At 38.9% G+C, this 27,930-nt stretch overlaps 1 protein-coding gene across 1 annotated transcript in view; it reads right to left on the bottom strand.

Moving 5' to 3' along the window:
- Window positions 1-27,930, bottom strand: part of pappa2 (pappalysin 2) — a 77,554-nt gene that overhangs the window by 9,565 nt on the left and 40,059 nt on the right. Inside the window, exons 15-26 of the mRNA XM_015056289.1 lie at window positions 26,762-26,872; window positions 22,880-23,015; window positions 22,559-22,733; window positions 22,015-22,080; window positions 21,843-21,939; window positions 20,523-20,700; window positions 19,055-19,268; window positions 17,156-17,324; window positions 16,935-17,067; window positions 16,091-16,212; window positions 13,437-13,508; window positions 3,900-3,998 (exon numbers count right to left, since the gene is read on the bottom strand). Of these exons, the coding sequence (XP_014911775.1) occupies window positions 3,900-3,998; window positions 13,437-13,508; window positions 16,091-16,212; window positions 16,935-17,067; window positions 17,156-17,324; window positions 19,055-19,268; window positions 20,523-20,700; window positions 21,843-21,939; window positions 22,015-22,080; window positions 22,559-22,733; window positions 22,880-23,015; window positions 26,762-26,872 (1,572 nt within the window). The remainder of the gene's footprint in view (window positions 1-3,899; window positions 3,999-13,436; window positions 13,509-16,090; window positions 16,213-16,934; window positions 17,068-17,155; window positions 17,325-19,054; window positions 19,269-20,522; window positions 20,701-21,842; window positions 21,940-22,014; window positions 22,081-22,558; window positions 22,734-22,879; window positions 23,016-26,761; window positions 26,873-27,930) is intronic.

Genomic DNA, 27,930 nt, shown 5'->3' on the forward strand with positions numbered 1-27,930 from the left:
AACCCCCTTCCCTCCACCCACCAAAGACACACACACACCCCTTTCCCCCCACCACCCACCACTAACTAACTTCATGGACTCTGTTCTTCTGGAGACAACAGACTGTTGTTTTGACAGTCAAAAAGGAGTCAAATATGTTTAAAGATCTGTCCCTCTTTTCTTAAATAAAATGTTATATCAAACCCATGTTGTCATTTTTAACCTTTTGTACGCAGTTTACCCATCATCTGCCAATAATATAGTGTGTTTAACACCAGTGAAGAAACTTTTAGTGGCATGTTATGATGTAGACCTATCAGACCTAAAAATGTACATAAATCCTTACCTTTCATTCAATATAAAATCAACCCAAATTTGTCAAATGAGTGTTGAATCAACATTGATTCGATGTAAAATCAACACAAATATGCGTGCAGATCCACGTTCACATGATGGTTGAATCAACGTTGATATAATGTCAGTCATGGTTGAAACCCTAACGATTCAACATACAAGTGACCGACCACTTTCAATGTTGTTTCAATGTCAGCGTTCAACGTTGATTCAATGTTTCTGGCTGACATTGATTCAATGTGGTTTCAATCATTCTGTGCTATCTGGGTCGGTACTCGTCACCTCTCCTCACGGCTTCAAAGAGAGCTCAAACAGCCCTCAGAAGGCAGATAAAGAGCACATCAAATGATCAGACGCTGGCCTTTGAGCGGCGAGAGAGCCTTGTCGGTCGTTCAGGAGGAGGGAGGAGCGCGCCGCCGTGGAGATGAACGGATGAACACATGTTAGGAATCAACAGCAAGAGGCTGCCTGCTCTCGTCTAGGAAGCGAGCCATCACCACAGGTTGCAAAATAAACTCTGGTGCCCCGTGAAGCAGTCTGTTGCAAGAAATATAAACATTTGCTCCCGGAGAAAAGGAGTGGAAGGAAGACTGGGAAAAAGAAACGGGGAGTGGGAGGCAGAGGGAGGAGGGAAAAAAAAAAAACGATGATGACAGCGCGCAGTACGAGTTGGAGGGTAACGAACGTCGCTGCTAATTGCGCCCCGCTTTACAGAGTGCGAGAGAGTGGATGGTTCGGGTGGGGAGCGTCTTCACCGAGGGCTCTTAACAAGCTGCAGGAAGGCACCAGCAGTGCCATCTAAGATGAGTTGGCACTCCTGTTAAATATTTCTCTAACGGTTTCATTCTGATTCAGGGATGCCAACTTCCAGCGAGCCTAAGAGCACTCCATTTTTTGAAGCTTCTTAACAACCTTTGGACGGGGTTCTGTTGCTTCATGCACACAGACAAAAGCCAAGTCCTTTGGGTGTTTCTGAGCATGTAAAAGTTACCTCCCACTGTTTACTGCAACACACTGAAAAATAGAGCACACATGACGAGACAGCTTCAATAAGAAGCAGTCGGCTTTGCATGCAATGAGAACCAAACAAGCCTTGCTGCTTCGTCTCTTTGGTAGACACACACACACAGATTCCTATTAAGTCAAAGAACGTGGAACTTGGAGCACATTCACAATGCCTTTTGAAAAAAAAGAAACTGTACTTCTTGAACTTTTACACATCATTTCAGATTTCAACAACAAACTTTAGTGTGTTTAATGGAGGTTTTTACAGATAAAAATTAGAAAAGTCTGACGTACAATTTCTGTTCAGTTCCACCGAGTCGATATTTCGTAGAATCGCCTATCACAGATTGAAACGTGTTTTGGGGCCATTAGACCGTTTTAGCACTTTAATCTAACCCTGTAAACTCCGCCCATGTTTTTATCGTCTTTGTCTAGGTAGATGCGTTTTCCATCTTCAAACTATGTTTCAGGACTGTCCTGTATTAAGCTCCATTTTCCGGCAACGTTCCCTGCTGAAGAGAAACCTCCCCACCACATGATACCGTCATCACTGAGCTTCACAGTGGAGATTTTGTGCAATGCTAGGTTTTTTTCCACATATACCGTGTTATCTGTAGGCCTGATTTGTGGATTTCACAACTCATAACTGTACTGTCAGCAGATTTTCCCCTTCAAATTATGGATTTATGTAACTCCAAAGCCTGCATGGGCAACTTCAGTGTTTCTCTAACTATTCCTCTCCTTGTCCGCCCATTTAGTTTAACTCTGTCTCTCTTCTTTTTGCCATACTTTTTCCATTCATAGATGATAAGACTGAACAGAGCTCAATGTGTTGTTTAGTGTTCAGGATATTGTTGATAAGCTAACTCTGCTTTCAAATTCTCCACAATGTTTAACTAAATGCTTTGTTTGTTGGTCTCATGATCTTGTTTGCTCACCAAACAGCTGCATTTTATTTCTTAATTCGCATATAATTAAACTTGTGTTTATTTAGGGGTATCAGAGTAAATGGATTTGAACAAAGTTAAGATATTTACACAAAACCACCCTATTATTTCATTCCACTGAAGCATCCATGCACAACTCTGTTGGTTTACCGCATCAAGCATCCCAATGTAGGTACATGTCATTTTCTTTTTGTGAAGTGTCAAAATGTGAAGGGTTTGATGGACAGAATCGTTTTCCAAGACGCAGTAGTGGCAGAAATTTTAGCTCCTCATCTGTGTGTTTGAGATTTGTATAAAACAAAAATGTAACAAACTGGAGTGAAACCCAGTGCATCATTTTCTCGAGTACCAGCAGAGGAAAAAAGACCATCCTGTGTTGAAGCCTGTAATTTGTCACACCTGCATGACTCCATAGAAACGGTGAATTTTTGCAAAGACACCCACCAACCCTCCCCCTCTCCTCTCCTCCAGACCCAATCCCTGCTCCGTAGCTCTGCTGCAGTCGCGGTCAGGATGCTGACTCTCCCACCGACTGAGCTTACTTCCTCAAAATACGACCCCCGCTTGCTGAGCTGCTGTTTTACAGTGGCCGAGGAAACCGCAGAGCGTCAGACACCTCTAGCTGCTCCCACACTTAGAAACCCCCCCATACCACCACCTCCCCCTCTGTACTCCAGTAAAGTAAAAGCAGTTAGTGGCAGTCTGGCAGCTCATTTATTATGACGGCAGCTACAGACTCGTTGAACTCCTGCTCGGCTGAGGAAGGAGCTGCCAGTGAGTCATGGCGTGCTGCGGACATGAAGGAGACAGTGGAGGTTCGGCCAACTGTAGGCCGTACGAGTTAACGGGCAGGGCCCCCCGAATGAAGGAATATGTGGCTATACAGTAGCCAAAGAAGGGGTATATTGAAAAAAAAAGTGGCGGGGGAGGAGGGTGGACTTCCCTAATGTCCACATGGGAGAGACGTTGTCATGAAAGCATGGAAAAATAGGAAGAAAAATGTGTTTAACCAGGGGCAGCTGAGGGAACAAATGGCTTGTGGTTTCCTGCGCTGCTTGACCTGGACTCATTCATTATTATTCATACCATTTCTCCTAGCCACCCAATAGGTGCAGTAGCCATTTAGCACAATTACTGCAATGAGATACTTTCTTTAGTGAGCAAACATCCAGCGATTTCCTAGAATGTATTATGCCTGAACCATAAAGAATCCTTCTATAGTCAGTTCATCTCTTAGATTCCTTATGCAGCTTTTAGTGACAGAAAAATCAGAAGCAGGGAGTTGTACATAGGTGCAAACTTGTGTTTTTACAATGTGAGCAAGTCCGCTCTGTTGTTTCTGAGCACATTAAACAGACCAAACAGCCACATCCACTAAAAGGAGAAAGGAAACTAACATGAATCTGTGTTTATTTGCTTAGCAGAGGTCTCCTGCACCGCAGCACAGCACTCCTGCCAAAACCGACTCTTTTCTACAACTGTAAACAGGAAGAATCTGAGTCTGAATGCAGCTTAAGCATCTAAGCTTCATAATGATTCCAGAATACTAAACTCTGTCCTAAGAATCTGATGGAAAACACATCTGACAGCGTTAAAAGGGAGGGAAATTGATACCTTTCGGGTGGAGAGTGTGGACGAGCAGCAGTCTCCTCCGTCGTACTGGCAGTAGGCCCGGTTGTTGATGGTGTCGCACCAGCCGTCCCCTCCAAAAGGCTAAACAGGAGAAAAACAAGAATCAGGAGACGATCTTCCTGCAAACTGTCATTTCAATCCCCCCCCCCCCCCCCCCACACACACACACACACACACCTCACACAGCACAAAAAGCTGGGAGGGCAGAAGATGAAACCATGACTCAAGACTTTACCAGAAAACAGATTTTCTCGAAGTTGCTCACATCGTCATACAATTAAGTTGTTTGGGACAAAATGTCAGCGAGACAGATCAAAATAAACGCAGAGTATTTCAAGTCTGATCCAAGCTGCATAATCAGAAATATCTGAAAATATGTTGTGAGTTTAACGGTGGCTTTAACAGGGTGGCCAATGAAAAACAAACAATGACCTCCGTCCAGACCTGGATGTTTGTTCAACAAAAAAAATCTGATTTCCGAAGCAAAGTAAACCAAGTCGCAGCGATTGACGTAAATCCAATAAAAGTAGCTTAAAGTCTGGCAGCAAAACAAAAAAATCTTCTTCTTTTTTTTTTCACTGCAACAGTAGATGTAGTAACAAACAATAAAGAAGTCCCACATGTTGAAGTTGCATTACTCTATAAAATAATTTTTCTTTGATCAGTAATATTGGGTTTGATCCTAGTGCGTACAGATTACACAGAGTCATGTAAGCGTTTATGTTTGGTACTTTACGTCCTTTTTTTGCCCATCATAAACCAAAACTTCAGGTCCACCTGGAAGTCAAGGTCCCAAAGTCTAGAGGAAGCTTGGAAAAAGCCCGGATACCAAGTTGCTCGAGGGCCAGTGAGAGGTTGTGAAAAGTCAGTGATGTTTTGGGGAGTTATGTCATGTTTTATCATGTCCAGACCCAGAATAGCCATTTGCCTTTGGTACGACCTCATGCCGGCATGCCAATAACCGTGGAGGATGTTGTAAAAGGAAATATAGTCACCCCTTAAATCCCAAGTATATCTCCAACATTTATCCGTCCTCTGAAGATCTTAAGGAAAGTGGTAGCATGGATGAATTATAGCTTTCGGGCCACAAAGGTCTGTATAAAATTCTTCCAGCAGAACAGCCGGGATCTCCAGTTGATATTTTTGGCTTGGCCTCCTCATATATTCTACAGCCATCCTTCAATATCTCCTGGCCTTATTTCCCGTTCAGTAAAACAGTCAAGGCTCCTTGTTAGCAGAATTGTAGTGCAGTACCTTGGTGGATCGCTGTGTACCCTGTAAAGTCAATATCAAGACCAGATGGTTTATGTTTTGAGCTGCAATAACACCGATGCCATATTTATATTGTATATCTGCATTGTAAATTGTTGACTATGTCAAAATCTTATCATTTTTCATTTTTAATGTTTGACCAGGCCACATTCGGGTCAAGCTGAGATCATCAGCAGAAAAGAGACAATGGCGAAAAGCGTATTTAAGTCATTAAGGAGAAGCTCTTCGCTACATTTTTTAGCTAATAATCGTCTTTGAGGGTTTTATTGAAGAGGGCTGAAGATCAATGTGTGATTTTAAAAAGCCAAGCCTTAAATGGAAGATGATAAGAAACAAACTGTCGTGAACTGTTTGGTTGATATAATATACATTCAACACCAAAACTCATCTTTAGCAGAGATCTTGTCTCCTCCCTGAGCGTTTTGATCGGTGGACGTTTCAGTGGTGTTTGTTCTTGCATATTTTACATTTGAACAGATGAATGTGGCACCTTCTGGCATCTGGGAATTGTTCCTACGGATGACTCAGACTTCTTCTAATGATTTCTTGGCGTATTTATTTTTGATTTTCCTATCATGTCACTCAAGGCGACGGCGTGTTTGAAGTGTTAGACTAACACGTTTGCCTCCATCTAACTCAAAAAGTTGGGAGTTAACCTATGAGAACCACACAGAGGTATTTATCACCTGGGTTTTTCCATATTGTTTAAATGCAAAACAACGTGGTAGTCTTACTACTAAGACTACCAAGAGGCACGGTGTCTTTTCCACCTTTTAGGCAATTTCTTTCTCATTAAATATATATTATAAACTCACTCAGAGGAGTTGAGTTTATCTTGGAATAAAGTATCTGTAAAGCTCTCAGGCAGAACTGTTAGAACTTGATGTTTTGTCTGTCTTTATAGTCCAAGGGTCCATTTTTTCGGAAGGAAATTCCAGAAACAAATAATCAGGTAGACTGTTAACTTTGTCCGGTCTCTTAAAGCTGCTGCGGGGAAGGATAAACTAAAGCTGCGGTCCCAGAGTATTTCAGAGGAGACAGTTGCCAAATGCGATGCTTAAGATTGATTAGTATGTAGCTCGATGCTTCCTGTGGTGGTCCTTTAGACAGTGAGATGTTGTGCATAAAAAATCTAAAGTGAAAGAAAACATTACATTGAGTATACTGATTAATGACCTGAGACCTTGAGTGCCTTTAAACTGCAGTCTGTGTGTTTGGGAAGATGCAGAATATTTTCTGGTTTTGGCCTGCCTGCGTGAGCAATATCATAAATCAGTTTACTCAGAGGATATTAAGGACAGGAGCCTTTTCACATCTTATTTAGCTGACCTGATGCTAGCACTTTATAAATAAGCAGAGATACATTCAATGTCTAGTACATTTTGGTTGTGTTTAGTGAGCTGATTAAAGAGGCAACTGGTGAAGATGGAAAGAAGCTGCTGCTGAGAAGATTTCTGCAGATTTCCTGATTCGATGTGAATCCCCTACCTTTCCTAAATAAATAGCTATTGCATAAATAAATCTACTTAATTGTCCTGTTTCTGACTAAATGCTAGCATTGGCAGCAAAGCACCATCCAAGTTACTACTTCAAATTATCTAAAAAAAAAAAAAAAAAGATTAGATTCTAGAAACTATTTTTTTGCGACATAAAGTTATTTGTTTGAAAGGAAATTTTACTCTTTTTTTTCTGGGTAAAGTTTGTTCCACCTTCCTTACCACTGGATGGCGGTAATGCATCATTAGTTGTTTTTTAAACCCAGGCAAACAAGAAGAATATGTTCTTTCTGAATCTCAAAGTCGGAGACGGAAGAATGCCAAAAAGTTGTCCAGAGTTGCTATGAGAGGCAGGGCATTTTATTGACCAAGCTTTGAGGCAAACTCCACAAAATCAGACCCTGTCACTCCATCCCGGGTGTAATACCAAATTCTGCAACCCATCGTATTCTGTGGTCTTGCTGGTCTTTAATACTTACATGCAAATAAATACATGCAATCGGTCTCTGTGGTTACAAACTAGGATTGGTCACAGAATTTGGTGCAACACCTGGTCCAAGAGTTTCAAGTAGTGTGGTGAAGAATAACTGAAGTACTTCTTGTAAATTTGCAATCACTCTGGGCTCGAGGTCGGGGTTTTAGAGAAATGATTTAAATGACTTTGATAAACTGTTCTATTTATCTACTATAAACTCCAACTTGAGCACAACGTGAAAGAGATACCAAACCAAAGCAATCGATTTCACAGGATCAACTTAAGTCCACTGACTTTGATGACTGGGTCTGACAATTTAAATTATTTCATAACTGCGCCCCATACAGGAGCTATGAAATAAATAAAAACACGGTGAAATGATTAAATATATTTTAAAATAAAAGTTTTCTTTAAAACTTTTTAAATTCATAATTTAAAAAGATGGATTTAATTATTTTTTGCATTTTTCTTAGTGCAATGATACATTTATGTATTGAATTATTTGATAATTTAATGTAGTAAAGAATTTAGTAGTGAATTAATAATGTTTTTAATCGTTTTATTATACATGTAATTAATGAATTAGCTAATTAATTAACAGGTGTGTGTTTTATGGTATTCTTACTTATATAATTTTGCCACCTCCAGCCCTCCATATCACACAGGCAAGCACAGTACTGTGAAGAGTGATGCCGCTACAGGGAACTGCAGGCCAGCTGGTTTCTGTGCGATCTTTTCACAATAACTCCCCCCCAGACAGACAAACGCAGCAGCCAAGCTCGCATCTAGTTTTCATAAGTAGTCCTCTTCTCAGTGCCGTTTCTTTCAAGAAGTGCACGCTCTATCATCGTCACATGTCAAACATTAGTCGGAATTCTATTGAGCACTCCACTGGTGATATATTTATATGTTTCTTCCTACCAAGTATCACTATCGTTCTTTATGCAGCAGACATCGTGTCAAGTTGCTTCCAGCAATGGAATCAAGCTATCACGTGTCATTGTCAAAATAATAATAATAATAATAATAATAATAATAATAATGTATACTTTTCCCTACATGATTAAGAGCCTATGTTTTATTATTATTTTGTCAAACTGTGTACAGAGGTGTGTGTGCGCTTATGACAGGGAGAATTTTCCATCTTGAAAAAGTATTCACATCTCTTAAACACATTTCAAGGACAAAGATTCAAAGTTTGTAAATGTTTGTAGAAATTAGAGATGGAGGTTACCGATTAATGAGTTAATCTAAAGTTGACAGGTCTTATTGATCATCTAATGATTAATTGATAATTAAAAAAACTCTGAGTTTTCTCAGAGAGCCATTCTACAACACAAAGGGCTTTAAAAAAAAGTAATATTTTACAGTTTTTGTGTAAATTGTATTAAATATTAAACAAATTGACTTACACATTATTAAACTTGGATATTTTATAACAAAACAGGATCCCATTAGGTTGCTGGATAGAAAGAAAGCTAAAAAGATTAAAATACGTGAAACACTTAATGAACAGAGACATGTAGAAATATAATTTAGAGGCAAAGTATCATTTAAGCTAAAGATTAAGCTTTGCTCGCCTTTGCCAGCGCATCCGTAATTTTGAATGGGGAAGTTGACACCGTTGAACCATGCAGCTCAGCTTAACGAGCACAATTAAGGCGAAACTTGAGGAGCTTGTTGAGCGTTAGCCCAACTGCAGAACTAAACATCAAATTAAATGCTAGACTTCATGGAAACTACATAAGAAAAATGCTGAGTGGGATTTATATTTTTGAATGAAACGTATAGGTTATTGTCTCTATGATGATGATCACTCTTAAACCTATTTTCTTTGTTGGTTGTAATCCCACACCTGCATCGTTTTTTTTTTTATTATTATTATTACAAACTTTATTATAAAATGCACACTAACTCCTTTCTGTGCATGGGAACATTCCAGATCAACCTTAGTTAACACAATAAATCAGGGCTTATAAACCTAATTCACTCACTCGTGATCTGTGGCTTTAATTAGAAATCTTTATGATCTATAGACATGCTTTGACTGGAGGAATCTTTTCTGGGAGCCAGGATAACTTTCTTGAATCACTCTTTGCCTCCCTTCTTTTCCGCTGCATCTACCAAGGTATAATCAGATTATTCAGGTAGGAATTTACCCCAGAAAAAGGTCCTTGTAGGGAGGAAGAGCTTATTGTTCCTATTTTGTTGGAATCTTATAGTGTTTTCCCTCTATAAGCATTTCAGAATGGCTTAATTTTCCTCCGTGTCCTGTTTCAGTCATCACTTTAAACTTCCATACACTTTTTGTTCATTTAACTTTAATAGATTTTAAGCAGCCAACTTTTTTTTTTTTTTTGGACGTTTGTGGTGTGGAACAAATCCTTAAAAGGAATTAATTTAGGGTTTTAAATTCTTTAAGTTGGAGCATGGAAATGAAATCAACCATTATCTCCATGGATCGTTAAAGGATTTTAGGCTGGGAAAAAGCGACGTAATTTTTGATTACTGTTGCACTCTGGGAAGAAACACGGAAGTTTGTGTCAGTCAAATTGTTTTGGAGTTACTCTAGAGATGTTAAAAAGTGTAATCAGAGTAACAGTTTATACATTTTGCAATGAGAAAAAAAAATCATTATGACACATGGTGGTCAGGACCAGTGGAGTTCAACAAAAATCAATGCTAGTTGCACATTCTACAACGCTTGGACTGATTTTATTTTGCTTTCAAACCATAACTCAAATAATCGGACCGAAATAATCAGAGAACAATGTTGTTTTAGTCTGATTTCACTGTTTGGATCCTGGACTCTGCTGTTGCTGTGATTAGTCACCTTCCCATCCAGATCACAGAAGCCGCATGCAAGACCAATTTAGAAAGTTGTATTGTAAATAATTGGACTTCTAGGTTGGACTTTGTTTTATTACTGAAGCAGCAACACTCCTACAGTAGGATATTCCCTTTCAGCGTCAGCATCTGTGATTTATATAAACAACCCAGCGTTGTTACCCACAGTTGAAATGCATACTGCAGGCTAGCATAGACGGTTTTGGGATAGTAGGCTCCGGGCGGGAAAAAAAAACAAACAGTCTAGATCACACTGCCAAACTGTGCCACATATTGGAACAAAAATATGGTTAAACAGATGACGCAAATATGTGGTTACAATTTAAAAAGGTATATAACTGCCCTCTACTCCTCCTTTGGCAGTTGTTACCTTTGTATTAAAACATGCTGCGCCATCCGTAATCAGCCTATTCAAGAAACACAACTTTAAAAAAAAACACACAACAGCATTTTGGTGTTATACTTATGGTGGTTACTGCAGTTAGATCTCATTTTGCAGGGAGCTGAGGCTTTGGTGAGGTCTTTACATAATCATAGTAGTCAAAAAAAAAAAAGTGGCCAGAAGTAGCCAGCAAAGTACTGGGCTTCTTCTATTGTAATAAATGCTCTGAACATGTCAGAACACAGCACTACTTTTTATTAAATTTATTATTCCGACTGCTTTTATCTTTGAGATACACCTTTTTTTCACCTTTCATAGCAACAATTAAAACAAACACTTAAATACAGAGCCGAGGTTTGCCAGATGAACCGGACAGTCTCAGAAGAGAGTAATTCTGCTTCACTTCAATATTTCCTCAGCTGTAATTGAATTCAGATGTCGGTGTCACTTTAAAAGGGCTCCACGATGTGATGAAGGTGTCAGCAGTCAGCACAGCGACTATCAACCGAGCGGCAACCAACCATCTATCCACCTCCTCTGCCAAAATGCCTCCGGTCAAACGATGCAGAAGCTGATGCATTTAATTGGCTCACCATTACTCTCTTGCGTTGCACTGTTTTGCTCCAGTTGTCGAGACACGTTTTCAAAGACGCTTCTTGGATCAAAACAAACTTTTTTTTGTTGTTTTTCTCTGTGATACACCCGTTTCTAAGAGGTTGAGCTTTTCCAAATTCTGGCTGCCGCACAAAGACCGATAAGAAGTCTGAGCTGACTCGCACTATCAACGTGGATCCAGACACACAGAGAAGGAGAGGGAGCAATGGCATGTGGATGAGATCTGGCACAGATCACATGCAACACATGTGGTCCGATATAATTTACGGAGCTGTAATGGAGGAGTGGGTTTTAAGCAATTGTTTTGCCTAGCAACATTCATGGGAAGGTTGAAGGGAAAATGTAGAGCTGGCAGGTATGACGAATATTTTAATACCGTGAGACATCAACAGTTTATGTGTTCCAGTCGTAGCTTCAGCCTTCTCTGAATCCAGACGGTGAATGTCAAATCAAAACTACCTGGGTTTATGATTTCAGGTGATTTACACTTACTGCTGAAATGTCACCGGTAAAAAGCGTGATAAGCAAATGTTACAGATTTTGTCAAAAAAACAAGCCAGAGGCTTCACGTGAAACATACGGGCTGCAGAACATTCAAAATTAAAATGTTTTTGTTCTTTAATGCCGTTCTGATTTTTTAGTCTTTGATTTTGATTTCAGGGTCAAATGTCCTTATTTAATTTCAGCGCTTGACTCGGTATAATACTTATACATCTGCTGTTTCTACAGAAGGATCTGCCAGCAGCAATAATGTCATGTACGTCAGTGTGTTGCATAAGAGTGACTTCTATCCTGCTCATGAAAATATGGAGAGGAAAAAAATAATGAGTCATTAAATTTATTTCACTTCTAACCAAAAAAGAACTGAGTAGTTTGATATATTGATGAGTTTATTTGTACAATATAGTAGAAATAAAACAATAGCATAAAATAACTGCTCTATATTTAAAATGACCTGCAATACATAGATTGGTGCTTCATTCCAGGAAGCTTAGTGAGCTCCTCGTTCAGCTGTAGACTGGATGGAGGTGCTTTCCTCGCTTAGTAGCCTGGGCAAATTTTCACTGATATCACTTGATATACTGAATTCATATTGGCTTTATATATCTTTTTTTTTTTTGTTACAAAAATATTCCTGCAACACTATTTTCCTCCAGCACATAGTTAATTTATTCTCAAACCCAGTTTCAACTTTACTGTGCACGTTTTAGGAGAAAATCTCAAAATGGTGAGAACTGACAGACGAAAGGACGGCTGGGCAGGTGAACAGATTAATAGACAGATGGACTGATGAATAAATGGATTGACTGATGGAGGGGAGGTAAACTGGATGGATGAACTGAAATAAAGATGGATAGATGGACGGGCAGAAGGACGAACGAACATGTTAAAAATGGTCGGCTGGACGAACGGACAGATTGGCGAACAAAAGAAAGAATCGGGTTTCCAAGTACTCAAGTTTTGTCACCCATTTCCCAGACTTTTTAGAAATGATTTTCCTAGAAATATCCAAACATTTCTTAGAAACCAGAGTCACACAACAGGAGGTTATCTTTTTCCCTATAGAGGAGCTCCAGCATGCACAACGCTGACAAAACTTAAACCAAAACAGAGATTTAAAAACATTGCGTCATGATGAATGATTAATTTAAATCTAACCTAACCCAGTAATCGATTCATTTTCCTTTATCAGATAACTCATTAGGCTTGGCAGGCAAGGCAACACTTGGCAAAGGCTAGACTCTCTGGAAGAAAGGCTCTTTGGATATATTTTAAAAGGATTTTTGTGAAGTGCAGTGCGAGGGTATCGGTTTCAGCATGAGATTTCTCTTTGTGAAATATGAACCAAGTTGCACACTGGCTCCGGTATTTTAAGTAGTGATGACAGCAAGAATGGAGCGTGTTTTGCCTCATGTTTGGTATTACTGGAAGAGCCTGGCTGGGCCACAACATCTAATGAGGTTATTCCTAAAAGTGGCTTATTCATACAAAGGAGAAAACACTCTACATAACAGCATGAACAGAGCAGGAAAAGGTAAACAATGAAATGGACAATCTGACTTATTAAATGATCAATTCCACGTTACTGTGGATGGAGGCAAGAAAAAATAAAAACTAGTCTCATTTTTTTTATTGCATTTTCGTTTTCCACTATTTGGGTCTCTATAAATATCCCATCTTTGACAAGGAGAAGATAAAAATGCTAATTCAAGCACACTCCACTCCAGTGAATCATTGTGTTTGGCAAAACAATATCAGTCTATTCTAAAACAGATACTGTTGTGAGCTTAAAACCTCGGCGAGACTGAAATTTGGATGGAACATTGTTTTCTGTCAGTGTTGGCCTTTGTGGGCAAATGAATAGTTTAAAAGGAAAAAAAAAAAAAGAAGGGATTTTGTTCGTCCAAAACCCCCTCTGTTGTTGCTCTTACCTCACATGACTGGATACAGTGGATGTTTTCGGGGTCAGGATACCACTTCATCATCCCGGTGCAGATTATGCTCTAAAAAATAAAATAAAAAATCCACATGCGTATAAATGTATTTGTTAAAAGGGTTCGTTACGGAGAACAACGCAGCATTTAATCACCAACACATGTTCACATGATTTTCTGTCATGTTGACGCTCACAGTTACAACCACAGGCATTAATGGGGAATGACATACAGCTAAAAACAAGGATTTGTTACAGCACAAGCAGTACTATAATATCTGTATTGGAATAGCTATATGGTGCCTCACAAAAGTAACCTTTTCATTTTGTCATGTTTCTACCACAAAATTCAACATATTTCAAAAGTATTTTTGTGTGATTGACTGACACAAAGTAGTGTGTAAATAAGACATAGAAGAAACCTTTTTTAGAAATCTGAATAGTGCAGAGTGCATACCTTTACCATCCCTGATTCATCTTTGAAGTTTTGCTGCAAGATTATAAACCGGATTCAATTCCTGACTTTGACTGGACCGTTCTAACACATGAATGTGGTTTGGATCGTTCTCTGTTGGAATGTGAAGCTCCTCTTCCAGTATCCATTATCCATATATTCAGTATTTTACATAAAGCATCGCTTGTTTATCGAAACAACATTTTAGAATTATTTATTCAAATCTAATGATGTATGTATTCAGATAAATGTCTTGAGGGCAACACAAAGTGTTTGAATAGTTTTGCAAGGTGCTGTAAGCAAACACACCCTTGGTTATATGACTTTATCACAGAGAAATTAACAAAGCTTGGGTACAATCTTGATTAAGATCAATGTTTTTTATTATTATCATCATTCAACTGAATAAAGACCCCACATTTTTGCTGTGAACTTTTGTAAGGCAGAGATCTTGAGTTATTTATTTGACCCCAGTAAATTACAAGGTGGTTAGCAGACAACTGATTGACTAGTAAATATGGATAAGGAAACTGTATCCTCCCCGGAGACTTTCCTGTGCAGCCTGACATCGCAATAAAGACCAGGTTCTGAAGTTTTCAAGATAACACAATGCCTTGAAATTGCTAAGCAGCGCCAAAGATATGGCGTAAGTAATCAGACCTCAGTGCAAGTATTTAACCTTGGCACAGGAGGACAAACAGGCTGGCTGGCTGACTGACCACCCAAAAGTGAGGCAAAAGCGAAGCAGCGCATGCAACAACATCAGCGCAGAAGTGATTTCTCAGATATGATATTGGGTAACATGATCCTCCTTTTGAGCAAAACAAGCGCAGCAACTCAGACCCTGGACCCGACATTCCATTCTCTCGCACACTTGTATACACTGTATGTTTTGGAGATGTGTGCAGTTCCTAAAAGGCTTGACGTCAACTGAAACGTTTACCCGCGCTATCTCCCTATGATTTCCAGTAATACAAAAACACTTGAACTAAATCAAACAAGCATTTACACACACAAGACGGATTTTATGATGTGATTAGCCGGCACGCCGGGGAATTAAAGTATTTTCAAGAAAACTCTTTAGGATTAAATCTAATATCTGATATAAAACATATTTGCATGTATCCATTTGTTCCCGTCCAATTTTTTGAGCCCTGGGAGTAGTGAGGGTGGTGGAAAGAGGGTAAACCTCCAGCTGCAGCTAGAGCTCTGTATAGTCAGGTACAAGGACAGGTAAGCAAGTCAGGGCTAAATAATTAATTGTGGGAGAAAACTAGTTAACGATCTGCTAGTGGCTTTATAGATTTCTCTTGCAATATTAAAATAATCATCTTAAATGTAAGTGCACAGTGGTTGTTCACATCAAATGCATTTTCTGTCTTGGACAAAAAGTTTCTAATTTTATGTTGTGTTTGTTGTCTCTCACCTCCATTATCTATGTCGTGAACAAACTTGGTAATTGTCAGTAAAGTTAAATTAGGGTTGAGCACAGTTTCCTCGCTGCTGCCGCTGTTGTTCAGAGCACCAGATGTTTGCATAAATTATTCATTCTGATGAGTGTTTTGAAAGTCAGACCTGTTTATCAGTGGATCAACTTTCACGGCATCCAGGATAAGTTGCTTGGCAGCGAGCGGGCAAAAACAACCACAGTTTAGTAATAATTATCACAACTTTCCAAATGGTAGCAAAACCGCAATCCCACAATTGTTGTTTAAACCAGTAAAAAGCTACTAGCTCTGCTGTTTCACCACCTCCAGCTTCATTAGGAAGAAAACTATACTTGGACATAAATGAGGTCAGATTTGTTTACTGATTTTTACAGCGTTTTGATCCCTCTCCTCCTCTGCTTTAAAACAAAACCATTAACCTGAAGATAGGTAGATAAATCGTTGGGATAAATCTATTTCCAAATGCACTGCATGTAAATTCTGCATAGCCTAAAGTCAGAAATATCACAATAAACTGCAAGTCTTTGATTTTAAAGTATGGAGATGGACCAGTCTAGCTTAAAAACCTGAGCTACTGAGGCCGTGGGAGTGTAAGATTAACCAAGTAAGAACAGCACAGTTTGCGTTTTTAGGCTTAAGATAAAAATGTAAAAGTTTTTATTCAATAGCAAAGCGCACAGACCGGCTGCACGAAGAAAAGCATAGAACAAGAGGCCAACAAAATTAGATTCAGTAGTAAAAGTGACTCACCTGTACTGTGGTAGGCTGCATCCAGTGCTTCAAGGTGGTGGGTGTAGTATCATTGGACAGAACCACCGGGTCGTGCAGAACCATGTCCAGACCAACAACACATGTAGGGTAGCACATGTCGCCTGGAAAGCAGTTTTTCAGGTCATGTTCTCCTCCGGTACAAAAACATAAAATGCTGCCCCAAAAAAATGAGTAATTCTCCAAAGTATGTTACCTTAACAAATTATCATAATTCATAGAGAAAAAAATAAATGAAATAAAAATATCAATGAATTTGTGCTCCAGAGAAAATGAAGTATCTCACTTAACAAGGCCTACCACCCAGAGGGGGTATCTCATCCCCATCGCCCTCCCTTTTGTTTCACTCTGTTGTCGCTTGAAAGCGCAAACTTCAACTCTTGACTATTATTGTTGGCCCACTGAGAGGAGTGACTTCTTGATGCCCATGAGACTCTAAATCCAGCCTGATTATAAATATTGTCAGGTCTGATTTATGATTCTGTTCAAATTTTCTTGTCTTTCAGTCTATCAAAACAGTTATCTTTCCAGATGTTTCTTGGATTTTTTTTTTCTCCTGATATTTATAATGGAATCTGGACCAAGTTTTTATAGCATGAACTGGATAATTACTTAAAATCTGAAACAGAAATTGTTCAGAAAACTGGAAGTACTTCAAGTGTCAGAACAAACAGACTTGGGTATTGACAAGATGCTGTTCTAAACCCAAGAATATAGTCTGAAAATGTTGATTTTTAAGAAACCATTTGTTTGAAGGGAATACATTTATTTAGGTGCATTCATGTAATAATTAACACTTGCAGCTTTAGGATCTGGTTTGACTCACCAATATTCATCCCCTGGTCACAGCTGTACTCAATGTAGTTGAGATTGGGGGGAGCAGAGCAGGAACCCTGGAGCGTGGAGCACATAGTAAACTCCGCCGTCCACTTACCATCCTTAGTGCAGCGAATTTCACTCTAGAACAATCAAACAGGCGGAAATACACAATTAATGCTCTGCAGAGAGCAACACTTGCTCTTCATCGTACTAGACAAGAAAGTTTACATTTTCTGTGGCGTCCGGGCACTGCAGGGTGCAGCGGGTGTTGTAGCGCAGGCCATTGGTGCAGGTGTACATGCCCTGGAAGACGTCCGGAAGAGGTGGGCAGGATATTGGCTCACAGGCATTTTCCTCCCACTGTCCATCCTCCAGGCACTCTAATTTGAAGTACTTTCTGCAGAGAAGAAGAGAAAGCGTTCCTGGAATTAAATATTTCCATGCACTATATAAAAAAGCACATATATATTTTTGTTGCTGTCAAACTAAAACTGACCTGTTTTAGGTCAGTTCAGGTTTATTTGGATGGAAAAGGGTAATTAATGTTATAGTAAGAACAGAAGAAGAAACAAAGTAGACAAAAAACTAACAAACATGCACTCAAAATCTAAAAATGAGTCTATACCAGATTGGGAGAGTACCGATAGCAGCATTCCTTCACTGTCGCTCAGGTCTTTCTGCTCGACTTATCAATACAGTGTAGATAATTTTTTTTGGATTAAAAATGAATAATTGGATAACAAAAGGTGCTTAATGGAGGATTTTCTTTACAGAATTTGAACTAGGTGACCCAAGAGAAGTTCTGGGTAGAACATATTAATAAACAAAGAAGGCTTTTTTTTTTTACCTTAATTGCAAAATGTACATAGTTTTAGTACAGTTTTGACTTAATTACTGCTTTGACTGCGTTTGCCTGAGACAGACAAAGTGGGGGCTCGCACTGGTGACCCACCAGTTAAAGGACAAACCTCATGAACCATTGTCACCCAGGTCTGCCCTGAACAGGTTGCCAGTTCATCACAGGGCAACACACGACTGCCAAATATGCACAAACACACTCTTACATAAGAGCAATTTATAGAGACCAGTTAAAGAAACAGTGGTGGTTTTGGACTTTGAGAGGAAGCCAAAGAACTCGGAGAAAACCCACACATGAATGGAGTGAAAGACCCCCGGTCAGGATTTGAACACAGGCTGCAAGGCAACAGAGATATCCACTAAGCTCCATGTTGTATTGGTGTGTCACATGAAATTCCAATAAATTGCACAAGAATTCAAGGCTGAAAGGGTTAAATATTTTTGCAAGGCTGTAAATTTTCAGTATAAATTGAAGTCGTGTGTGAAATTCTGAGAAAACGTTGACTGAATGAACACCACGCTGCATCACATGTTCAAAATAGAATATCAAACGCCCCATTAAGTGCAGCAATAAAAGCCTGTTGAGATTCCTTGAGGTTTATTTTAACAAAGTCAAGACTGTTGGTTTAAAGTTTTGGTGATTTAATAACAAAAACATGGCTGTTTTTATTTAGCAGCAAAATGGATCTCCTGTCTACACTGTGTCAAAGCAAAAATATGTGTTATAATGTCTGTTAATAATGGCTTACCTTTTAAAGTAAAAATGAAAAATGCCATTTAGGGCTGTTTAATGGCTGCTCATGGTCAGTGTTACATGTTGGACTAATAAAGCATCCTGGGTTGTAAAATTGTTTACGCAAGGTGTAACTCATAAAAGCACCAACCAATTAAATGATACATAAAGAAATGGTTCTTTAAAAAAATCTATAAAATGTATAGTTTTATGGCAATTTCATGCAAGCACATCTGGTTGGATGTTTGCTATTAGGCAAGTAAAGAATACTAAATTGCACCGTACCTTCAAAAAGGTACCGTACCTTGAACTGTTTGTTTGAAGTTTGTTCCTAGAAGCAGTAAATCAAAAATAACAACTGTGTTATGCAGTGTGCAATGAATATTGTGTCAGTAAGCCTTAAATTTGTTTAATTTTACCAAAATTATAAAACAAAATATACACCTTTTGAAACTGATAAATATATCTCAGACAAATTATGAAGTGTATAGAAAAAAACAACAACCCTGAACTGATTTCCATCTCAAGCTACCAACTTTGGTTTCTTCTTTTTGAGACTCCCAACCACGTAGAAGCCCGGGCTGCATCGGTATCGGCAGAAGGACCCGACATCGTGTCCTGAAGCCAGACAGTCCTTTGTGAGGAGTCTGGCACTGGGAATGTTAGGCGCTTCCGGACACTCAATCTTGCAGTAGGCCTCTGGGAAAGACCACAGCCCGTCTTCCAAACACACCAACCTATCACTGTCACCTGGGGGCGGGAGAAGAAGAGATGGAGAGAAGGAGGAACAGGAAGAGGACAATATTTTCACAGGTTGGTAAAGTTTCTTATGGTTTTTATATGTGTAGTCATGTTATTTTCATTTTCCCACTTATTTCATGACCGTATCTGTTTGTAAAGTAGACAAAAATAATTTCCTGCTGGATGCTTTCTGAACTTCACTGATAAAGCAAACATAAGTTTAGAGCATTACACGCAAAACTACCTTACTACATGAAAAATAAATGCAAATACAGTACAAGTACAAGAAATTTCCTTAACCGTTACTAGTCTGTTGTTGCATGTTTTCTGGGATGTTTTTCGACTATCAGAGCAGTTATTTTAACTAAGACTAAAGAAAATAAAAGACCTTCATTACATTATTTGAAAAAAAAAAAAAAAAGAATAATGTTGCTGCTTAGAAAAAGTGAAAAAACATCATAACCATCCAAGGTGTGCTGAAAATATTGGCACTTTGTAGCACATTAATCCCCATATATACATCAACAACTCAATAAAGTTCAGAAAATAAACAGTGTCTGGATTTAGCAACACAGAGAAAATCAAGTGCTAACTTTGTGTAGAATTATAATTGCTCAGATCTGTTTCCTCCCCCTTACTAATCATGAATGTTTTAACACTTCTAAAGTTGAAAATGTTTTATGGTCTCTATAAAATGTAGTCGATCTTTAGCAACATATACCTGACAAACTAGGTAAAAGCCACGCAGTTGTTTCGTTGATAAGAAGCTGATCTGGAAAACATTCCTGTTAAGTGATGCATGATGACCTTTAAATGTGTTTACTTGAACCAAAAGCCAAAATTTTAAGTATTTCTACATATTTATGGATAGAAATATAAAGTCCTTCTGTTGACGTAAGGAATGGCTCTGAAGAGCAAAATGTTCCAGTGACTTTCCAGCCATAAATTAAAAGTGTTTGTAAATGACACCTATTTCCCTTCAGCAGACAGGTTTGGCTTTGCATATTTAGTATGACCAAGCTTTTTGGAAGCTGCAGTACAAAGTAGACAAACAAACAGTTGTCTTCAACCTAAAAATATGACATGTTTGCCTGATGATGAACTGCAACATCAACTCTTTCGTGTACATATTTCTGTAAGGGGTTACCCTGAATTTTAGTAATACAAAATATAATTTTAACTACAATAAATGTCTTGTAATATCATAAAAATAAACTATTTCAGATCTATTTATGAATTCATGCAATAAAATCCTGCTAACACCTTGTAATATGGCTGGGGGTCCACAGGTGAAGGAACATTGTTTGGCAAAGGTGGTTCCCCAAGGACAGCTGAATATGGCGTGATAAACATGAGACTGATCAGGAAGGCCACAGTCCACAGGCTCACAGCTGACAACACGATCCCACGAACCCCGAAAACAGTCCAGCTCTATGGTTCTCTGGAAGTGGAGAAAGAAAGCGATGAAGAAAGAAGAAAATTGCTCTTCAGAAACAAAAAAGAAAAAACGAACGAGTAATCATGTACAGAAAAAGCAACACGGTCTCAGGCAGAAGTTTATTCACTCATCATTCAAATGAATGTTTATCTTGGGCTTTTAAAAACCCATTTCCCTTTTCAAGGTTGGAATAATTATATAATAAATAGCTTCAATGAATTTTAAGAAAGATGAATTAGGCGCACTAGGGATTATACATTCAGGCTCGATTACATAAATAAACCCCCATCAATACTTTGATAAATGTTTCTTATGAAGTTGCAGAAAAAAATTCAAATACATTTGAAGAGATCAAAATATTGACCACTCGTCTTTTCATAAAGTGTGCTGGTTTACTGGCACAGACTACTTTTAAGTCGATATAGTTGAGGTAAGGTAGTAGTCTGCTTTATCTACTCCAGGTCTGATATGTGTTTGATATCATTTCCATTTCGGACACACATCAGTATTAAAGTTTCATTCATCTGACTCAAGCTGTTAACTCAGAAAAAAAGGAAATGGGGAAAGACTTTCCAGAAGATTCTAGGAACCTCAAAAGGTGATGACTGGAAGATGTTTGAACACCGGTGTGACCATCCACAGCGAAGTGAGTTTAACATCAACATTGACTGATGATGAAAGAAACCCCTGTTCCAAAATACATGCCGTCTACCATGAGTGATTTCTGTTGACAAGTGTTCTGCTCAGAGCAGAGGAAGATTGAGTTTGAGACTAAGTAACAAGAAACATGTTTGGAGGAATCAATGTGAAGTAGCAAGAAATAATATTTTTCTTCCTAGAAATTGCTTCCTTGAGAATTCCAGCTTTAATGTCAAGTAAAAAAAGAAACGGTGCACAGAATGATACAGAACAGATTCCCAGTGACAGAACTGCTTTGTAACAAATGATCCACCATAAATTGTTGAAAAGAAATGAAATATGGCAAACAAATCATTAAAAACCTTCATCGTTTACTTCAGGCTTAGGTCAGTTCAGCATTTGGATGCAAAATAAAGTCAATCCAGTGTCTGGCTAGTACTCACTGGTATCAAAATGGATGACTGAATATATAAGTTGGAAGTCTGGAGACATTTAAAGGATTTTACCTGGCGTGGTGGAGTGCCCCTGCCATTGAGGACAGTGATGCTGTAACCACGGTGACACTTCACCGAGCAACTGGAGGCTTCCCCTCCACCTGTACACCTACAGAGACAAACGCCAGTATGTAGGCAGTCCTGGTGTTTGTTGTTTTAGCTCGCTAGCGGTTTGGTGCTTTACCTGATGGAGGCGTGCTTCAACTGCGGAGGACTGCAGCTGTCAATCTGACAAGGCTGCCGCAGACAACTGTTGCACAGGTGAAGGGAGGACATGGAGAGACGTAGAGAAATGAGAAGCAGAAAAAACACAAAAAAATTCTAGCCCTGCTTCTGTCTCTTTAAATTAGATCAGTCAGAAACTCCATGGTTCTGGACAACAGATCTATAAAGAGGATGTATGTATATCTACAGGGTGATATACATGCATTGTATTACATAAACCTTTCTTTTTTTGGATTTTTTTATTTATTTTTTTTGTAGCCAGGATTCATATTCACATATCTCACTCTTGGTTTCTAAAAAAGCTAAATTATCTGTATTTATTGGATTTGTAAATTTGAAATATTTTAGAACAGTTTGGATTTTGTTTTTTTTTTCAAAGAGATGTACGAAACAACTCTTTGTGTGTGTGTGTGTAGGCGTGTGCGTGTGTGTGCGGGTGTGTATGTATGTGTGTTTATGTGTTAAGTAGGTAGTAGTGGGAGAGCCCACCCTCTGATGCGCACCCGGTCAGGGCGAAGGTGCTGAAGTGGCAGGAGGTCCTCAGAGCCACCGCTCTCACTGCCATAGAGGGCGACGAGAAGAGGATGATAACGGTGGATGTGAGGAAGAAGGGCTGAGAGAGGTCGTGGGTCACATTCACCACCAGTGGGTTTCGGTAGCATGAGGGGACGTGCGTGCCTGGGGAGACGGAGAGGTTTCAGATGAATGTGCCGATTTATGATTGATTTTAATCCCAGGAATACAATATAATTAAGGTCAACAGCACAACTGTGTCATGCAGCAAGCAAAAAAATAAATAAATAAATCAAAATAAAGATCAGTACCTAATGAGTGATTTTTGCCGTTTGCATCAGATAGGAGAATGGTGACTGTCCTCCTCCATGGCTCCCCAGACAACGAACCATCCGAGGCCATGTAAACCATAACAGAAGCAGCCACACCAGGATGGAGGAACCCCACCTGGTCCAGTGGTACAACCACAACAGGATGAGGAAACCATGTAGAGATAAGTCATTAGTAGTTGATTGGTTGGTTAAAATATCAGATGTGGGTCTAGTGTTCATTATTTATGCAGAAATTAACGTATTTATTGGCAAAGCTGGTAAAGATGAGTAAAGCCTTATCGGTAAGGCGATGAGGGTTTCACAATATTATAAAATTCTGATGGTGGTAATATTGGTAAATATGTCGATGACGATATCAGGTGTGATGTATGCTTGTCTTTTTATTTCCTCTCCTTCTAATCTGTGCTTCCTACTCTATATGTCCTCTAGACTTTTCGGCAATGTCATTTATGACCCGTGTGAGCTCCTGCTGCTGTGAGATTATGTCCGACTGGCTAGATATCGCTTTAGAAAGACAAATACAACTTGTGAACTCTTAACATATATTAGAAATGATTCTACTCCAGATACACTGTGCAGCCCTACAAGCAATACCTTTGAATTAAATGTAAATATGGGATGTTTCTCATTGATACTTGACTTATGTAAGTTGATGAAACTTGACACTTTGAATTAATAAGTCACAAGAATCTGTTTTCCTGAGGCAGAAATATGACATAAGCATATATATATGGTGAATGTGGATGGTGAATGCATCCGTATATGCATTCGCTTTAAAGCTGCAGTTCGTAACTTTTATAAAAAGATATATTTTTTCTTTACATATATGTTGAAACTGTCACCCTGCCCTGACAGTACGGTGTGAGCAGGTCATCACTGGATCTTTCAACACAATGAGGTTTGCCAAACAAAATCAAGTTTCCTAGCTGTGTGGATTACTTTGAGTTACAAGACAATATGGCAGAAATAAATTAAGACTGACTTTATAGTCCTCATCTTTCTGAAGACACCATGGAGTTTTCTCCTTTTGAAGTCAACAGACTTTGTGTGTCATCCTCAAAGGAATTCAGTAAGCGTATTACTTTCAGAAAACGTTAAGAGCCTCGTAGAAAAGCGAAGGTTCTTCCAAACAAACACAGCTAATTGAGACAGCTTCTTTTTATAGAGCTGGCGGAGAAAGATGAGAGTGAAAGGCTGAGAGATGCTCTTCAGACAGCCAGACCTGAAATTTTAGACGTGGGAGCTCCTTCAGACAGAAGGAACCTAAAGGAAAAGGAGATATTTCATGGAGAGCTGCTGGCAGACACAGGTGCTCTAATAAAGGATTTTCAAGATGGCCTTGAGCCTTGAGGCTCCAGGGAAGTGTCTGATAAAGAGGGCCTCCATAAAAAAAGAGCAGCGGTGGAAAGATGAGACATTCAACAAAGTAGTGGAAATGATGAGACAAAGGATAAACATGACTGAGTATCTGCAAATAAGGAAAGAACCAAAATTGTAGAGGACCCTGCAGTCCAGGGAAAAGCAGACAAGGTTGTGAGAGCTCACAGTGAAACGAGCAGCTGGCCAGCACTAAATCCAGGACCATACCGCTGATTATATTAACTGTGGTGGTGGAAACATGAAACTGTTAAAAAACAAAAAGATATATGCATAAAGTAGACAAACGTCTGAATTATCCATCACATTTTCACATGTTTTAGGATCCATCCAAAACTGGGAAATGAAAGAAAAGTGATAACATGATGCATGGTTTTCAGTTTGTTTGGGGTTTTTTACTATTACCTTACAAATAAAATCTAAAATAGTTTGTATTCATTTGCATTCAGTTTCCCAACATCAAACTTTGTGGAACTGTCACTGCAGTAACATCTTAAACTCGTTGTATCTCTGCCAAATCTGGACAACTACAGACTCATATTTTTGCTAATTCCTCGCAAATTAGTTGAAGTTCAGTCATATTAAATGGAGAGGATATAAGTACTTCAGATTTCAAGTTTCATTCTTAATTGAATTTAGATATTGACTGTGGCTTTTCATTCTCACAGTTGACTAAGATTTAGGCCTTGTATACTCGTAGCCAGATCTTTATAAAAATAAGTATGTCCGCCCCATCATTTAGAAAACATATGATAGAAATCATACACACTGGATCAGTTTCATAAAAGATTTCATCCACATTAACCTACTCAAATACGCCACTGTGCGCTGTTTTGAACATGCTCAACCCATAGGGGACAGTGTAGCGCAAATCAAAGACCTATGACCCTCAAAACAGCACAACTTCCTGGTAGGAATTAAAGATGGCATCAGGAGGTTTAAATAGCGTTTTAGAATATAAAGTTATTAAAATACAAGACGATGTCAAGTGGGAATCATGTCAAAGTAAGCATGTGGACATATTGGTGCATTATCTGACTCAAGCTGTAATGCGCGGGACCCTAAATCTCGGTTTTCCTTTGTATACATACAAACACAAATATGGAGTTTTCTCAAATCTTCACATTGGTTGGAGTTGTTGTTGTTCTTATTACCATGAAACTGAGCTTTCATGTGAATGAAAGACCCAAACGCATAAAGCTGTATTACTTTTCTCAGCTATCCGGCTACATATCGGCTTTGTGTGGAAAAGTCCTGCTCTGCCCCAGTCGTCATTGCAGGCTCTAACAAAAGACTGTTAGAGGCGGCAATTGAGCCGCGGTGCTGCCACCACCGTGTCTCACAGTAGGGAGGGTTTGATTAGATTAATATGCAATGTTAGGTTTCTACCACACATGGCACTGTGCATCAGATCCAGCGACTGCAACTCTGTCCAACTGTTTGCTTTGTCCCCTCATGGCTTGTGGCAAACCGACACTGTTTTCCTCATTTCCTCAGTCAGTCTGATATGTGGCTGTTGATTGAGAATCTGCTGGACTTTCAGAAAGCTCAGAGTTAGCTCTGTGCAGTACTATTTAAACAAAACCTCTGAGCCACTGCAAACCCCTTTAGCCAATTTCACAAGTTTAAATTTCCATCTTTTCTGCTGCTGCTCCGTCATAGAGCTAACTGATAGCTCAGCAGCAACACTAACGCCAGAGGCCCATCTAGAAAATAAGCTTTGGACTCATTAGCACAGTGAAAAACAAGGTTTGTTCAATTTAATTTCAGGGAGTTGGAATACTTCTGCAAGGGACTAGACTGTCTGAATAAAACGCTGAGCATGCTGTTCAATCAGTTTCTGTCTAAATAGCAAGTACCTTTTATTCATTAATGCCTTTTTAATGAGAACGAAATCTGTATTATATTTGAAGTATTCGTATTCATTAGTAATGTATTTATTATCCTCCAGCATTTAATAAAAGGATTCTAATTATAAAGACGAACTATATTATGATTAAAGATCCAGTTCTGAACCTTTTTGTAACAATTATTCTTTCATCTGTCCATATTGGAAAAACAGAGGAAACTTTTTGTTCTCTAATTAAGAAGAATGAGTTAATTATATAACACTTGGTTTTTCTTTATACTATTAATACAAAGCCAGTGATTGCTACTAAAGGGATTCAGATGATTAATGTCCTCTGAGCAAAGAAATACAAGGACACAATGTAAATAGAGAATAAGTAGGGAGTTAGTCATGACTTCTAATTATCTACATCATTAGAACCTGCGATTTACCATTGACCTGAAAAATATGCAATTATTGTTACTAAGGCATGGTATGAATCATGTAATTGTTAGAACGGTAAAAATATGTGCGTGTGCAGAGGTTTGAGCCAACAATCCCTTCAGTCTATTGTAAGAAATAGTGGAAAGCTGTTAAAGGTAGATTAGCCACCCACAGTCACTCAGCGGATGGGTAAACATGTACCATGCGCATACCTTTATCCAGTAAGAGTGCTCCAGGCCGTTATTTGTGTCAGACTGGGCGGTGCATGGGAACCAGGCATCACTGTGTTTGTCGTTCACCTCCAGGTGCTGAAAACTGCAAAGCTGCACACAAAAGGCAGAACAAGACACAAGAGAAAATAAGCAAATTATTCAATCGGCTTAAAATGCCTTCATTCTCGATTAGTATTATTGTAAACCTCTGCGATTGGATGCACAGATCTTTGCACGTATATTCATAACCCGCAGAATGTTTTCACATTTTGTCACTTTACAATCAAAAACATCAATGTATTTTCTTAAGCAAAGTGTTATTTAACTGTGACATTGAGAGAAAATAGACACAAATTTTAACAAATACACATTTGTACTAAAGTATTCACTCAGAAGTGAAGTATTAAAACGATCTTAAATGAATGTTTGGGCTTTGATTGGGCCATCTTAACAGAAAAAGGCCCTTTATATTGTTTGTTTGTTTGAGGATGATGTCCTACTGACACATTCTCCCATTTGAGCTTTGGATATCTACAGTTTCTCTGCAGTTCTACAAGTTGTTCAAAGCCTGAATTATTGCTTTTTATTCTAACCCTGATTTAAACTTCTCCCCAACTTTATCCATAGCCTGTCCGCCATGTTCCTTGATCTTCATGACACAGTTTGCTCCCTCATTTCCTCTATCAAACCTGTGAGACCACTATAGAGTCCAACTGTATACCCTGGCTCTACATAACGATTGTATGACGTCTGAAGCCAAATTACTCTACTGGGTTAAACATAGGCTTGATTAAGGTTATGTTAGGTAAATTGGATTATCAAATGTTAATTGTTTTATATACCTTTATAATGTTCTTGTCTTATATGCTTTTATTTGTTTAGTTACATCTTTTTTGGAATGTTCCTGTGTTGTTAAATTACTCTGATTCCTTTCTCAGAAGGCCTCTCTGAAGAAGAGCAGTGACAACAGCTTTCTGCGGTAATCATTCAGTGGAACGTCCTGCTTTTTCACCTGTTAGATAGCTGTAAAACCATCGCCGTGAAGACGTACAACTTGCTCTGTCTGACCCTGGGTCAGGAACTGGATAATCTAGTGCAAGATACATTGTGTTGTTGTAACTATGTGATGAAGTGTTTTTCCCCCTCCCTTTAGAGTTACAGCGCTCTCT

Source organism: Poecilia latipinna, unplaced genomic scaffold, assembly GCF_001443285.1.
Source record: "Poecilia latipinna isolate Pla-1442-1.1 unplaced genomic scaffold, P_latipinna-1.0 Scaffold1372, whole genome shotgun sequence".
Taxonomy (NCBI): domain Eukaryota; kingdom Metazoa; phylum Chordata; class Actinopteri; order Cyprinodontiformes; family Poeciliidae; genus Poecilia; species Poecilia latipinna.